This window comes from Lissotriton helveticus, chromosome 5_1 (assembly GCF_964261635.1).
Source record: "Lissotriton helveticus chromosome 5_1, aLisHel1.1, whole genome shotgun sequence".
Classification (NCBI taxonomy): domain Eukaryota; kingdom Metazoa; phylum Chordata; class Amphibia; order Caudata; family Salamandridae; genus Lissotriton; species Lissotriton helveticus.
In genome coordinates this window covers 762,526,376-762,543,087 of record NC_136065.1, presented here as the reverse complement: position 1 = coordinate 762,543,087, position 16,712 = coordinate 762,526,376, and the positions used below count along the sequence as shown (strand labels likewise).

At 47.2% G+C, this 16,712-nt stretch overlaps 1 protein-coding gene across 1 annotated transcript; it reads right to left on the bottom strand.

The window, feature by feature from the left end:
• Window positions 1–355: 355 nt before the first annotated feature.
• Window positions 356–937, bottom strand: NEUROG3 (neurogenin 3). The gene has a single exon (XM_078640445.1). It carries the CDS (start codon window positions 935–937, stop codon window positions 356–358), a length of 582 nt encoding a protein of 193 aa, XP_078496571.1.
• Between the last annotated feature and the right edge of the window lie 15,775 nt (window positions 938–16,712).

The window sequence follows — 16,712 nt, the reverse complement described above, 5'->3', positions numbered from 1 at the left end:
GACATGATCTTCTTTGAGGAAAACCAAGACAAAACGAAGACTTGTTCAAAAGCACACTTATCAGTTCCCACCCTGCGTGCTGCCCCTGGACCTGGCTGTCCCATGGTACTGTGGGAACGTTCTGCCTGTGCTTGGTAAATGTCCAGATCGTTGAGATGCGTTTCTCGCAAGGTTGTTGCCTGGTTGGTAGCTTTCAGAGCGCTCACAATTCGATCAAGTAAGACAGCAGCAAACTGTTTCTGTGGCGTGGCCGACTGTTTTAGCTCCTTTATAGCTAGTTCCACAAGCAGCCGCATCGCCATGAGGCCACCTTTCTCCCAGCAGCCCAAAAGGCCCAGGCGGATCCTGGAAGAGCTCAGGCCAGCTGGAAGGGTATGGGGTGCCTCATGCAGGCAGGGGGGAACACGGAGTCCGAGGGGCTCATACTGCTACCCTGTGACATGGGGGAGTAGAAGGAGTCACAGTCGCTGGTGGGGAAGCTGTCCGGGCTGACCAGCTCCATGAGCAAACGCGGAGCGCGGGGCTCCCCCTGCAGGCTCTGGTCGGCCATCTGCAGGGTCTCGGTCAGCGCCCATATGTAGTTGTGAGCCAGCCTCAAGGTCTCGATCTTGGTGAGCTTGGCGTCGTCGGGCAGGGCTGGCAGCACCCCGCGAAGAGCGTCCAGCGCCGAGTTCAGGTTGTGCATTCTGTTGCGCTCCCGGTCGTTGGCCTTCACTCGTCTGTGCTTCTTCGGCCCGCTGGGCAGGCCCTCTGGCGGACAGCCCCGGCGCGCCCTCGGCTTCTTCTGAGGAGGATGGCACGCGCAGCGGTCCTTCGTGGTGCTGGGGGAGGAGGGCGTGGAGGAGGAGGCGCAGGAGGGCGAAGAACCGCCGTCGTCTTCAGAGAGCCCATAATACTGCCCCGCCTGGGCAGGTGAGCAGACACTCTTTGGGGACATCCTGCGCGGAAGGAAACAGAGCACCGCGTCAGTATACATTACATCAGCCCACAAAGTTTGACTTAGACGAACTTTAACAGCCTCTCCACCTCATCCCTCCCACCACTATTACAGGTTGTGGCATAATAAAATTGCAATGGGGAAAAGACCCTGGCCTCTCCTCCAGGAGTTAAAAACAGACGGGTAAAGTACAAATGTTTTGCTCCCGTAAAGAATGTGACAAGGGGTCCCTGAGTCATCCATATGTTACCGATATTGGTGGGTCTTAGGTTAAATGAGGATCTGCCCCCCCCCCTACTCACACACACACACACTCTCGCACTTTCGCTGCTGAGGACTGTTGTGCTCCCCTTGTTAAACTTAGGCGGAGAGCAGAACGAACAATAAATAACATACTTGCATCTCTCGCTCATGTCATTTAGTCAAAGACACGTGCTACGTGTGACGTTTTCGAAACCTACACGCCCAACCACCTTAGTTTTCTAGACCCCTATATACTTCTACTAATACCCTGGGTAAAACATGACTTTAAAGTTACCGACAACTCCGTCAGATACATCACAAAGTACTACACACGGGTCATACTAAACTGACATGTCTGCATGCACTGATAAAGAAACAGAATAAAAGGCGCGCATCGTATAGTACAGGTTACAGTTAAAACAAACATGTACAAGTAGAAAACGGTTAGACATACATGAAGAGAGAGGGGCAGCTCTGGCAAAAAGGCAAAGTGATGTCTGGTGACAAGGGGTGAGCAATTCCCTGTGTTGTTTTAAATGTGGTTCCGGGCTATTTTACGCACCTCCAAACCCGCATAATCAATATCATAATTGATATTATTGTTTCAGGATTTTATAAGGAAACACTTTAAAGCTTGGACAGGTGTTTTTTTTTTAACAAAATCAGAAAATAATATCCCGAACGATATTCACCTGTGCAGTTTCCATCACCATTTTAAAAAGTGGATTTAGAAGATAGGGTATTGTGAGTTCATGTAAATTATTATATTTGGGAAATGAGAACCCAAGCCTTTTAAGTGACCCCTTACCTAATATCTGAAGAAGGCTCCGTGCCTGAGTCCGGCCAATGACGGAGCCCAGTAGGCACCAGGCTCTGCTACTGCTTCTTCCGGAGTGCTTGGTGTGGCTCTGACGCCAGCCGGTGAGGTGCCCAGGGGCTCCCTAACCTACCACCTCTCTCAGAGTGGGCAGGCTCCTTCTCTCTTTCTCGGGGATCCCGGGCTCGGCTGTGATGGTTCTAAGGTAGGTGCTCAGGTGCACGGACATTTACCAAAGGTGGTGCGGATTCTTGGTGCCCCCGCGGGGGTGCTTGGCTCGGCTTGGACGTTTTTTAGGTGAGCTGCCTAGTGCTCCCGCCAGGTACGGTGGCCGTGGGGAGTTTTGGTGCTCTGCCGGGTATGCCTGGAAAGGCTGTGGTAGTTCAGAGGTGAACTACTGACAAGGCAGCATCCCATCCAAGAACGGTTCCCAGCGGAGAGGCAGGCTTGTGAATGACCGCACGTCCGGCACACGACTGCATTTAGCCCTATATATACCTATAGGTTTAGGGACCGGAGAACAATTGGGGTTTAGAAATCAATAAAAAGCGTGCTCTCCCCGCCTCCTGCTCCAACTCCCACCCCTCTTACCACATTTTATCTTATCAGCCCGGCCAGGAGCGTGCCTGTCCCCCATAGTGTCAGAGGGGACCAATCAGAGAGGCCGCTCGGAAGATGAGGCGCACGAGCCTCAGTCCTCCCCCTCCCCATCACTCCCCGCCATAGCGCAAGGAGCCTCCCACACAGCTGGAATCCCGACAAAGGGCAAGGGGTGAAGAGACGTGAAGTACGAGGGAAGGGTAAATAATGAAGAACAACATAGCTCTCTTCCAGCCCGTAGTCTTAAATTCAACAGAGAGGGACTTCATTTCTGTCTCTGAGTCCAACAACACAGCACGCTCCCGCTTTACAAAACTCCCTGAACCATCCCCAAATGAATACAATTGAGCTGCTGCTCCTCGCGTGCGTGCGAAGGCGCAATCCTGCCTCTTACAGGGAATGCAGTGCCGAAACATTGTTCTCAAGCTATAAAAAAAACTGCAAATTGCCCAAAAGTCTATAGTAGATCAGATTCAGGTCCCACGCACTCATGTCGATTTTTGGCGGGTAGGTGCGCAGCAGGTTGGGATGAGCTCGAACAGTTTGGAGTTCTTTATTGTTCTGACGGGAGCCACAGCGGCCCCAAACCCCGCCAGAAGACCCCAACCGATGCACCAGTCTGGACAGCCACGAGGAGTCACCTGCTCCACTCGGGTTGGAGAGTGAATTGGGGGAGGATGCTCGACGGCCTCAAGCGAGCAACACAACTTCACACATTGCACAGCAACCTCTCCATCCAGGCTTACATTTGTTCAGGTTTCACATTAGGTATGATTGTGTCAATCAGTACACCGGCGCGCAACAAGCATGCCACGCAGTTTATTTGGAGATAGATCCCTCCGAGCTAGAGCCCAGAGCGCGCGACTGCTCTGACGGCAGTGGGAGCACGTGGTAATACTAAAGCAGTGAATACATACATACAATTGTAATGGGGAAAAGCCAAATAAGGGGTTATCAACCATAACTAGTGTATACAGTTTATTATTATTATTTCATTAAAAAATCAAATGATCGTATAAAAGATTTTTATATACACAACAACATTTATCGAAAATGCAGGCGCCACAATTATATAGAGAAAAAAAACCACAACACAGGCTCCTCTATGTAAATAAGCAAATATGCAGACTACTTCAGAACTTCATAGACCTATGCCATATTAAAAATAAAGGCAACTTAAATGAACCGTCAAAAGGAGTTGATGTTTCGGTCTGGTTGACAATAATTTACTGCACCATCATCAGGGTAGGAGCGTTCCTCAAGGCTATTGTAAGCAAGCGCAAAAACAGTTTATTGCTGTATGTGGATTGAAGACGTCTGTTTACCAACTAATATCTTTTCGCCAGATAGATTATCTTTAGTCTATTTTGGTGTCTTTTGCTAGTTTTGACTGGTTTATGTTAGTGCAGTGCATTGCGGTTTACATCTGCTTCTACACCTCCACAGCTGCTGTCAGATACCGAGTAAAAGACAAGAATTCTGGTGGAATCTAGGGGCATATTATCAAGGACAGGCGATACATTATCGCCGCTTTTATTGGCAGGAAACTGCCGATAAAGCGGCGATAACGGCCTTGATAATATGCTCTATGAATTCCAATCGAAGCCTATGTTAGATGTAAACACAAATCGAATCGAAGCCCATGTTAGATGTAAACACATCTAACATGGGCTTTGATTGGAATTCATAGAGCATATTATCAAGGCCATTATCGCCGCTTTATCGGCAGTTTCCTGCCGATAAAAGCGGCGATAATGTATCGCCTGTCCTTGATAATATGCCCCCAATTTTTTTTTAAAACTGGCATCTTTAATCAATGCACAGCAATTAGCTGCTTTTGCACTTCACTACAAGAGGTTGAGGAACACGGGGGCATATTATCAAGGGGGTTTATCTCTGCTTTTTTGGCTTTAAAAGCCAAGAAAGCAGAGATAAAATTATCTCCCTATTACCTAGCTGTCGTTAACACCAGTTAGCGACAGCTAGTAAGAGATAGCGACCATCTTGGGCCCCGCTTTGCATGTCAGTGAAATTTATCACTAATGACATGCAAAGTGGGCGTGCCAAGATGTTAGCGACTGGAAACAGTCGCTAACATCGCTATCTCCTATTACCAACTTTTGGAGATATTCGCGCTAAGCGCGAATATCTCCAAAAGCTAACACCTGCCCCTGAGCAGTTCTTAGCCATGTTATCCAATGGTAGGTGGATAACATGGCTAAGAGCATTAGCTTGGTAATGCATGAATATCACTGACTTTTCAGCGATATTCATGCATTTCGGACGATTTTTATCGCTTAGGAGATAAACCTTGATAATAGCAAGGTTCCTAAGCGATAAAAATCGCCGCAGCTCGGCGATAAAAAAATTGCAGCTAAGCCAACATAGCGATAATTATCGCTAGTTGTTGGTAATATGCCCCACAATTTTTGGAGTTCACACTTCCTGATGATGGCCCATAAAGTAGTGCAGAGTGAACCGAAACATTTTTTTTTTTACCTCGGGTATCCTCATTACTTGTTCAGTCTGTAAATATTCGTACTTATATTATGGAACATGCAATATTTTTTGTCATACCTTTTTGGCTTATTTCTTATTGTCGATGCACTTTGCTTTGTATATAGACAATATTTTAATATGATCTTTTGATTTTCTAAACAATAATAAAACAGTTTGTCTATCTCTCTCTCTCTCTCTCTCTCTCTCTATATATATATATATATATATATATATATATATATATATATATATATATATATATATATGATTCTACTTTACTAGCCACTAATTTTATTTATTCCATTATATTTTGATGCATGCATTATGGTTTGATGGCATATAATTCCAAAGTGCTATCCCTAGAGCCATATTCTTTGGTAATAACTGAACACCCAGGCTTCTTGGGGTTAGACGGTTGCCCTATTTTGTTTTACATACAACAGGAGCTATAGAGAGGAGTGAGCCAACAAATCAACAGAGAGCCGAGCCACCATGGTGGCTTGGCTCTAAGAGCTGGTGCACATTCTGAGCCATGAAAATATCGGCATATGAAAAATGCAACTTACTTTACACAAAAATATGAAAAGGCCAGGTATATTTAATTAACATGCAGAAGCGTTTTACCTCAGTACAACAAATGATATTACTGTACTAAAAGGCACTTATTAAAAGTGATAATTTATTACCCTCGCTGCGGCGGCTATTCCGCCGCACCGCTAGGGGGGCCGAGGGGCCGTGTGGCGCTCACACGCTGGTGACGGAACTGCTCCGTCACCAGCCTCAGGTGAGCTGTGCTGATGACAGAGCGGTTCCATCATGGCCCCGCCCGCTCAAGAGAACGCGCCGCGCAGGCGCGTCGGGCGGGCCATGACGGAACCGCTCCGTCATCAGCACAGCGCCACCGCGGCTGATGACTGAGCGGTTCCGTCATCAGCGTCGAAAAGATTAAAAACATGGAGTTAGAAACATTCATGCTCCCTGCTCAGATGACAATGCCAGTAGTGAGGAGACATTCGTTTGTACCCTGTATGCGGCCTAGATTGTCATTATGAATGGAGCGACCCATGGTCTACTTAATAAACACAAGAGGTTGTTCTGCAGTGCACATCCTGAAGTCACGAATTTGAATGTGTCCTCATAAAACAATCACGTTTTTCTTCCTGAAACAGCATAACTCTCTGGTATCCCATAATTTGGCCAGTGGTGACGCCGAGATGCATAGCAGGTTTCAGGTGTAAGATTGTACAAGTTTCTCTCCCTTTTGCATCAATGGTTATTGCATTAATTCTGGGCACCTGAGGTTAGATTGTGGGTGGCAGGCAGAAGCCACATGAGAGCTTGGCTCGTTTTGGGCTGGAGGGTACAAGAGAATCTAGAACTGAGCAAGAGACAGGCACTTGACCCCCTCCCATGCATTTCAAGTATTTATGTTTGGCCTTTGGGACACGGACTGTCTGAAGTTACAGTGTCTCTGTCACTCCACCTTCAGCAAAGAGACTGGGGGTTGCCAGGCTGTGAGATGAGTTGTTTGGAAATCTGCGTATCTGTGTAAAGAAAAGTCACTGACATCTATAAAAAAAAAAGAGCCTGAGACTCATAACACACATGCTCTGCTTAGAAATGTGTTTGCGTGGGCGATGTTTGGGCTTCGGGAGAGAATGAGCCCTGTCTGCTCGCTGTGATGTAACAATGAAGGTTGGGGGCGGGGGGGCGTTACATCCTTGCTTAGTAAACACATGCTGTAACTGTACATTTGGCCAGAACTTCGTGGAGTGCACACCGAGGGCCTCATTTATGAGGTTTTGCCATAAGACAGCGCCACAGGCCTTCCTGCTGTGCTGCCTTACGGCACAAGAAAAGGACATGAACATGCCAAATCTATCAATCACAACACATTCCTGTCCTTTTCCCCTGTGCCGATGCACAATGGGCTGCTGTGGTGCAAAGGTGGCTGCGTTGCGGGGATAATTATTTTTGGTTTCCTGTACAAAAACAATCAAAAGTGGATTTTTCCTCCTTGTATGTGTGCTGCAGAATATAGCAAACATAGAAAAGGGACAAATGAGAAATAAAGATATTTCTCCTCATTGTGCCTCCCTTATGCCTCCTCCCCATAAGTGTTTGGCTCTGCCACAGATTTACGATGTCTGGTATTTCTGGTGCAGTGTCAAAAAGCCATGGAAAATGCTAGGAACGCCCACCGCATCACTCATTGCATGCCACTTTACCGCAGGAAATGGCTTTAGAGGGAACGATATTTCCGAGCCAGTATTAAGCCAAAAAAAGGGGCTTAGTGCTGCCTTGTAAATATGGTGCAGGCTCCTGCGCCACCGAGCGACACAAAATGTGACGTTCCAGCGGCGCAAGGGGCCTCATAAATGAGGCCCTGGTAATTTAGAGGGGAACAATTTGTGCAGAGAATTCAAACATTTGTGTGCATCACGTACCAATGTATTAGTTTTAACCTCTTAAATAGTTTGAATGTACTCTCTGTGTTCTTAAATGTTTTTAATAACTCTCAATTGTATTGAGCATTCGTGTTTTAACTATGAGTGTAAATGATATGACTTTTAAATTGTGATTTTATTGTGTATGCTTGTATGAATTTGTTTACACAATTCGAATAAAGCTTTCGAAATTCGATGTGTGCATCATTGTTTGGACAGCAGGCGCTAGCTCCTCACACACAGAGGGAAGATGGGTTGGCATGTCGAGGGGAGTGGGGCTCATAACACTGGACTGACCACAACTTCCTCAGTTGAAACAGCGAGTCTGTCGAGAACGGGTTCCTTGCAGCTGGTTTTGCAATGAGCGCCTTCAAGTCTAAGAACCTACAACTACAGGGTCTGGGGCCGCATTATTCCACCGTGCACCTAATGGTACGAATGTTCCTATATAGCCTTTTTGAAAAGGGATTCTGAAACACGGAAAACATGCGTGGGGGCGGGTTTGAGTGTGGGGGGCTAAGCACGATCCGCCCATTGATATAGAGAAGGAATGCCATGGATCTTGATAGTCCCTGAATAGAACGCCCAGACAGCCGCACAATGCCAGAAGATGGGAAAGGCAAATAGACGGGCAAGGCTATAAATTAGCGCTGCCTCGGCGCGTAGTTGTTCAGAGCAGAGATATGTTAGGACGGATAACCAGTGGGTCATTCCAGCCACGTAACCCCGTGCCACATCCATTCATGTTGAACTTGAAACGACCTGGCCGTCAGGCTGGCATATGGAGCCGTGCTCAAGGGGGCGCACGGCAGGTGTCCTTTTAGGATGGATGAGATGACCCATGGTTGGAGCGGCTTCTTTCCCCTTAAACTCTCATTTAGCAGTCACATCGGGGTTCACTATCCATTAAGGAAGCGTTGCATGTGAGCCCGCGAAGTATAGAATATTTAGAGGCGAAGAAATCACCAGCGGCACGCTTGTCTCCGGGATTTCTCCAATGCGCAAAAAGTGCCACCGGGCATTTGCGTAAAAATCTGTTGGCTTGCCTGGTCTCCGCTCTCCCCTTTTGTTAATTGGTCCATAGACCCAGGAACATCAGATTTACATTTTACCAAGACCTGAAGCCTCTCATAGGTGGGGAACAGAGTCAAATGAGTGCGATCTCTGACCAGACAGACAGTGGAAACGTAGGGTGTCCTATTTGGATTATCCACAATCAGATTTAAGATGCGTTTTGCTGCATTGAATTATAAAGGCGCCTGTAACTGATATCCATGTTCAAAGCGGTGGTGCTGAAACAGCTCCCGCTACGGGGGTAAAGACTGGCTCGCAGGACCCTCTGCTCCTCGTCAGCCTTTTGTAGGCAGTCAGTGGTCCCCGGCGCAGGTGCCCTATTGCGCACCGTGCGTTTCCCAAGCTGCAGTTCCCCGCTGGCGCCACAGCGTCGGGCATATGCTGGTATTCTGCTGGCTTCTGCAGCAGAGAAAAGGCACAAGGGTTTGAAAGCCCTTGGGGTGCTTTCCTCCCACTCTTTCTCCCTCGTCATCGCTGCCCTGTGTGTGTCCCTTTAGATTCGCAACAAGTGAAACACAAAAACGTGAATAGCAGTTTCCCCCTCGCACAAATGGATGGCAGAAATCTGGCGAGCGAGTTCCCAAAGCCTAGATGACCCACTTCAAACGCCCTTCAGACAAAGGCAGTAGGAGAAGAGAAAGCCCCACCTGGCACCACTGTTTGCTAAAATAATAATAAATAGATTTCGTTTAATAAATAATTACAAGAGATTGCAAAGTGGAGTGCTTTGGGAAGCATTAATCACCGGAGCAGAGGGCAGGTATCACCTGCTCCGAAAACGAGGCAAATATATTGTTAAATCACCTTTCGACTACCAGTTTCTGATAACTCCCTTCTATTCCTACAAAGCACTGGATTCCTGTGTTTACTCATAGTTAGCATAACAAGCACAACACTACCACAAACCTGATAAAAAGAGTCTGGGGGGTGGACTGTGTCAAGTTCACACTCACACCTGTCTGGGCAGCTTACACACCGAGCTGGCACTCCATGTCCCCGCGGGGAGGGGGGCACACGCCGTTTACATTGGAGTACCGAGAGCAGCTTTATAACAGCTTTACAGCAATTCCTATCTCACTGGCCTGTTTGTCTTATTTTATTGAAAACATATGGTAGACCAGCTCGGCGGAACCCCATACTTCGGCTGTTAACATTGGGCAAGGCTGGCAATTAGGAGCCAGCTCACGGGCTGCCGGGGCCACATGGCACTGTTTAGTTTGGGGGGAGGAGAGGGGCATTGTAGATAACACTGGGCTGCTCTGTTGCACTCGTTTTGACTGTAAAATAATAATTAAGCAGAGAAAAAACACCAGCGTCTATGGGAGAGGCAGCAGCCCTCGTGCGCCCTGGTTGCCTCTTTGTTTTGGATAGGTGAGAGGGCACCAGATGCTCCCCGGGGAGGTGGCCAGGGCGCACGCCAGGAGTGGGAGGCAGAGGGGGTCGAGCTGTGGAGACTCTCCAGAGAGGACAGGGGCCTTTATAGTACGTCTCCCAACGCAAGACCCAGGGGGCGGTCGGAACAAAGGTACTTCTTTGGTTTCTTCTGCCAAGTGGAAACCAGGGGGTGGAAGGTGCGTTGCGCATCCCACTCGACACCTGTTCTGGTGCCTGTCTGCACTCAGAACGTTCCCAAGCCGAGGACTAGGTTGGGCCACTTTTAAAAGGACACTGTGATTTGTGGTGACATATGCTGTGTGTCTACTCTTCTGACAGCAGCTGCTGTTGCTCGCCCTACCTACACGTAGTATAATACCTGGTGGCCATAATCTCCTGCGTCCCCTCCTCTAGGGTGCCAGACCCATCGATCTTGCTTCATTTATCGTCAAGTTCACACAGATGTACGTTTGTTCTAAATATGCAGAGCCCTCCTGCCCCCACTCCACACACAGAAACGCAGTTGGAAAACAAGGAACCCCATATGCCAGCCGGAAGGTGCACATATGGGCCCCTTTGTGCAGGCCAGCCAATCCAAACAATATTGTGTTGTCTCAGCAGAAGCAGACAACGTCGGATGTATTTTGAACATAACCTTAACCATATATCTTTCTTCTTTTGTGAACCCGGAGGGAGCCCCGATCTTACCAAGGCTATTATGCAGGGCTCGAACAAAGCAGGGAGACTGGAGGGGACGCTTTGGATCGAAAAAAATACCACTGGCTGCGCGTTAATCACACGAAAATGCCAAAGCACTCTAGTGCCCTCCGAGATCTGGCACGGATAATCTGCCCATATCCCGTCGCCCTTTCCTTGCCAAGGGGCAACCAGGTCGCTCGTCTGGACACCGTGGGCTCTTTTTGGAATGAATTCTGCACGACAAACCCTTTGGACAGGGTATATCTCGGTTTCCAAGCCCGCCTGTCCCAGCAGCAAATTCTGCTAGAGTGCCTGTTTTCTCTGATTTTGAAAGAAGAAAAATCTTAATTTAGGGGTAATCAGTAGTACTACGTCTACAAGTCTCTCGAATTATTCTTAATTCGTTTCCTCCTGAACGCTTAACTGACATGGAATTCTTGTCACTTGGGGCTAGGGTTAAACAACGCTCGAAGAACCACTTGATGGTTGTTGCTAGTAACCCACTGGCGCAGAGAGCAGCCTGAAATGCTACTTCATATGATCTCGTTCTGCCACTGTCAGCCAGTGATGCTACATGAGACTCGTGGGAGATTTATCCCTCTGTTTTTTTTATCCTAGAATAAACTAACCAACAAAGACTTTTTTGGGTAGAATTTACCTCTTTGGCGAAAAGATTCGTGCGGATAATATGCTCGCACAAATGACGTAAGGCAGCAATTTGGATCAATCAATTTATATTTTAGGATTCGGAACTCCGATGTAGGGCCACATAAAATATTATAAAAATAACAAAAAACAATCGTAATTACAGCTTACAAAAGTTCAACGAACTGTAGCAGATTCCTTTCAATAATGGTGAAAAAATACCACCGTCCAAAGTGCCATCATAGAAACAGCATGCATAATCGCAGTAGAGGAATACCAAATACACCAGTCCCTACAGATATAAAAACGTTGAAAAAAAGAATACAACTTTTTTCAGAATCATTAACACACCTCATATACTGATTATACATAAATAAGCACCATGGCTCAAGCTGCGGCACCCGAGCCACCAACTACACACAGCACGCACCCAGCCCAGGGCTGGGATACGGAGTGGCCTCGCTTCACTATTGACTGCTGTCCAGGAACCTTCACATTCACTCTGACTCGTTCAAGCCATTTAACAACTCTTTCAGCACTGGAACAGTTCACGAGCTTGGAAATCACCCTCGAATTCCCCGTTATTAAATAAGCATTTTCAAAGCCGGTCGGCCTGGCGGTGGCTGACATCCTTTGGGCGTTATAAATGTTTTGCCATGGTTTTTATAAACCATCGTTGTGAAAGGTGGCGGGTTTCTTGCCAATATTTAAACAAATTGGCAAAAAGCGAGAATTTTTTCTCTCCCAAAAACACACATTTCCAGAGAGGTCACAGGCACTGATGATGCGCTACGTTGTGCGCAGATGTGTAACCTTGTGAAAAGGCGAAATGCCGTTAGTCAGAGTGACGACGGCCAAAGGCCTGAGTGGGCTGCCCTATTGCCCCCTGCTGTATGCTCTGACGGGCGGAAGGAAATGTGAACAATGCAACGGCAGACCAACCGATAAAGAGGCTGAAAGCCCATGGAAGTACGTTTATTATGTACATATCATTTTACAAAAATCACAAGGCGGTGGTTAATGCCAGACCCCAAAAGACTTCTCTGGGAACGTTAATTTGAGCAATGTCCACCCGATATAACTGCTACCTTATTTTGGTAAACGTTTGGAAAAATTGGTGTTACCCAGCTTTTAGCAATCTTGTGCGACCGTAAAAGCGCATTTGAGGCTACTCTAGGCAGGCATTGCACCAGGTCTCATCACGGAGTTAGTGGTGCTGTCAGAATAGAGGGGTTACTCAAAGTGACTCATCGAGACCATTATATCAATCGGCCTTTCAGCAGCCTTCGGCGCTATAACTGACCCACCCGGACCAGTAGACTTGTTAATACATGTTTCTCAGGGACAGTACTGAACTAGCAGAAGCAACTTTTGTAGGAAAGATTTAAGATGGTCACAATACCCCATTTTGCTTTTCAGCCCCTGAAATCTAGCTGCGTTGTCCCTCAGGTATCAATATTACCCATGTTTCTCTGCAATCAAAGCGCATGTGCAGTTGATCAGTGAGTGTCCATTCACGCGCATGCTATATGGCACAGGGTTTATCCTTCCGTTATAGAGAGCCACAGTTAAAAAAGAGAGAGTCTGTCAATTCACAGTCGATTCATCACCAAATCTTCTTAATCCTTTTTCATTGTCCAAGAACTTATTACAAGCTTTCTCTTTTTTCATTTGTTATCCACGTAATTACAAACTTCCGACCAACACGTGCTTCATTCCACTAGGAGGGTGTCCTGGGAAGTTCATCAGGGCTAGATGCAACAAAACATCTTTGTAACGTCGGTGCGTTTACTGACACTAATCTAGAACAATACCACCACCCTATCAAAAACATGCCTGTGAAGGAATATAAATGTAACCATTAACAGAGGTATGTGTATGCGCGCGTGCGTGCGCGCACGTGTGTGCAAATTGCATGTACAACAAGGGGTGTCCGTTCATCCAAAGGATACCAATGTAGGAGGGATCTGTAGTTCCTTATGAGAAAAGTTCACCACCATTTCAGACGTATTACCGGCTGTTTCATAGATTAAATCCAACAAAAAGGATGCACGTAAACAACAGGCCAGTAAAAATTGGGTCTACCTTAGGTAGTATTAGTAGCATCCATGAAAGTGTGTATTTACAACACAGAAATCAGTATCCTGGAATTGAAAAAACACCCTTAATTGAAGCGGTAAACTGGGTACTTTAGAGTAGTCGTTGTTAGCAGAGGCATGCATCTGACCTATTCTAAGGTCAAATGAGAAACTATATTCAGAAGATTGGGAGAGTATTGTTAGAAACGGGTGTCTCTAGTTGGCAGAGGTAGGTACCATTGTCCAAGTAGGGACCCTTCTTCCTAGTTAGGATGAGGGTGTTACGCTCCTAAAACAACCCCTGCTCACCCCCTGGGTAGCTTTGCACTAGCAGTCAGGCTTATCTTATAGAGCCCGGATCCCCTAGGATGCTCCCAGCCCGCACCCCACAACTCTTACAATCAAGACTTGATACTATAACTGTGGGTAAAAACGACCATGTCTATTTATCAACATCAACACATATAAACATGGCAAATTCAAATTACTTATTTACACAGTTATACATTGTCCAATTCAATATTTACGCTTTTTATACTGGCAATCATAAAACAATCAGTCTAACCAACTGTCATTCTAAGACCATCCACCACTCCAGCTCCAAAGGGCCCTCCGGCTCACATCCCCCAATTGAGAAACCACGCAAGGTGTAACCCACCTGCGTTCTTGAGAGGTGAGCCCCAGCCCTCTGGTCCTTGTCCGCCATTTTTGGGCCCACCACTCCACCACCAGGCTGCCAAGGAGGCTCATAGGGAATAACCAGCGGCTGCTGCCCCCGCCCTAGCTTGTGACCTGGTGCTCTTGCCTCCCCAGCCGGTGTCCCCATTCTCTGTGCAGGGAGCTTACTGTCTCTTCCCCTCAGTGCTGGCCTAGGGAGTATGTAGGAGAACTCCAGTTAACTGTACTATTCAATCTTGCTGTGTCCTCTTTACCACCACAAGGGTAACCAGGGTCCACAGGTCCTTCACCCTCCCCACCACCAAACAAAATCTGCACAAACAACCAGATGCCACTGATCCACTCGTCTGTCCCAATGTCCGACAAATGCACGCCGTCATGGTGAAGCATTCGGTCCCCTTTGATCAGTGAGTGCGGGATGTGGCATAAGCGGCCCTGTTCAGTGCACAGCTTCGCCAGCTCCCCGTTGAGTCGCCTTACTGACACATTCAGTGCCCTTGATCTTTCTCCGGCGCCCCATGTCCGGCGCGGTATCATACATGACCAGGTGATCCTTGCCTGCGGAAATTCCCGCCCCAACCATGCAAACTCCATCAGCAATGTTTCTCTGAGTGCCTGGTGTCCAAGGTCCACCATGTCATTGCTGCCCAAATCAAAAAGAATCAAATCCGGGGACTGCTGTCCCTCATGTGTTTGTGTCTCGTCCACCAGCCGTCACAGTTGCCCAATTCGCAAGCCCCTGACACCTTGCAAAGGAACGCCATCTCCTTCAAACCAGCCGGTTTCACCACTTGCTGCTGCTGCAATCATCCCGTGGCGCGACGCACAAACGAGTGTCCCAGCACCCATATCACCTTAGCGGGCATACTAATAGCAGGGAAAAATATGGAAAAGTCAGCGTGGTCAAAGTAATGGATTCATGCACCCTCCTACAATAATTCTTGCCATACATAGCGCTTGTAACATGCGGATGACCAGAGCCCTAATCGCTTCACCTCTTCCGCTGATAGGCACGCCCATGCTGCTAGCGTCCCTACCCCAATCCTGAATGAGTGTGAAGAGTACCCCCTGGGATCCAACCCCTGACCCTTCAGAGTGCTCATAAACCCTGCCCTGAACTGATATTTTGAGAGGCACCCCTCTTGCCCATGTATGAACAGGGCTTGTTCTCTCCCCGGTGGGCACACTGACAGGTATGCCGGCATCCTGGCAATCAGACATACTCTTGCGCCGGGTGCAGGACTGACCCTGCTTAAACGGTCAGTCTTGGATCCCACTCTGATCTGTCTTGGAGGCCCCCACTAACTCGCCTACTCTGAATGCCCCGTAGAAGGCTAGAGAGTGTGATGTATTCCTATAGGTTCTGAATCGATCCCCCTATTCCTGACCCTATTCTGGTTAACAAACCAACAAGTTAACTAGCAGTCAGCCCATGAGGCAGCAAACCCCCATGATGCAGATACCGTTATCTGACGAAGCCACACTACGGCACAGGAACGTGTTATCTGATTAGGTCATAACGCTTGCGATCTAATTAGACAAGCGATATTCCTCCAGCCCCTGATAAGGCATACGGAGTTCTCTAAACAAATCAAACCTATGACAACCTGGAAAAACCCTGCGGCCATTGTTTTGATTTCACCGAGAACTTCAGCAAAAGAATGTGCTAACGACCAAGTCGTATGACATCCTTATTGACGTATCTATGTCCATCCTTACGTCAATCTCGGCACCTTAAAGGTATAAATATTACCGATATTGCCCTATGCAAACACACGCGGTGGTGACGAGACGGAGCAGCCATACTTGCCGAAGCCCAGAGCAGAGCAGACCCCGCTGGCGCAGCCCCGCCTTCCTGACGCGCTGAGAACGAGACGCGCTGCTTTCTCCTGCCGAGAGATCCAGCACCGGCGCTTCCGGGTAGCCCTCGCAGGCAGCCTGGAATATCGAGACCAGAGAGAGAGATACCATCCCTCATTCATCCTAACTTCCAGGTACCGAACTGAATAACCCCTCGCAGAGAATTCTTTAGTCAGTCACTTGGCAAAAACAAACTTAACTTAAACTGTAACTTTCTATTCCCGCTCACGTATTAGGCTTAGGTCAGGTACACGGGGTAGGCGTATTTAGAAACACCAGTTGAGTACGTTTAGTCAAATGTATATGTGTATGTAATATATTTTAATCATTTTAAACCTTCATATGGCTTAGAAACCATATCAATGTTTTTACAGTATTATTTTATACTTCTGCTTTTAATGTATGCACTTTACTTAACTATAAGTATTGCAATAATATCGATCCGTTTCTCTTGTATGAGAAAAGAGACTGATCAATAAATAACATCTTTTATTGAACACGCCCGTCTCTTCCTTTTCTCTACAATCTGATGAGACTAAGAATGCACGTACTGACTGAGTAAAATAAATTGCCTTTTGTTCACACGACTCTCGAGATACACTCTTGATTAGGGGAGAGCAAAGTTGTCATGTTCTATGGTTGTCAGAAACTAAATCCCTTCTTGTCTAATCAGGGAAGTTAATTCTTTCCTGAACATTCGAGAAAGTTTCTAGTGAACTCTGAGCTAAGCTGGCAAACCCAAAACTTTAAGTCTAATATTG

What these genes read in the sequence shown, in the direction of transcription:
- NEUROG3 (XM_078640445.1), bottom strand. Translation starts at nt 937, where the DNA reads ATGTCCCCAAAGAGTGTCTGCTCACCTGCCCAGGCGGGGCAGTATTAT.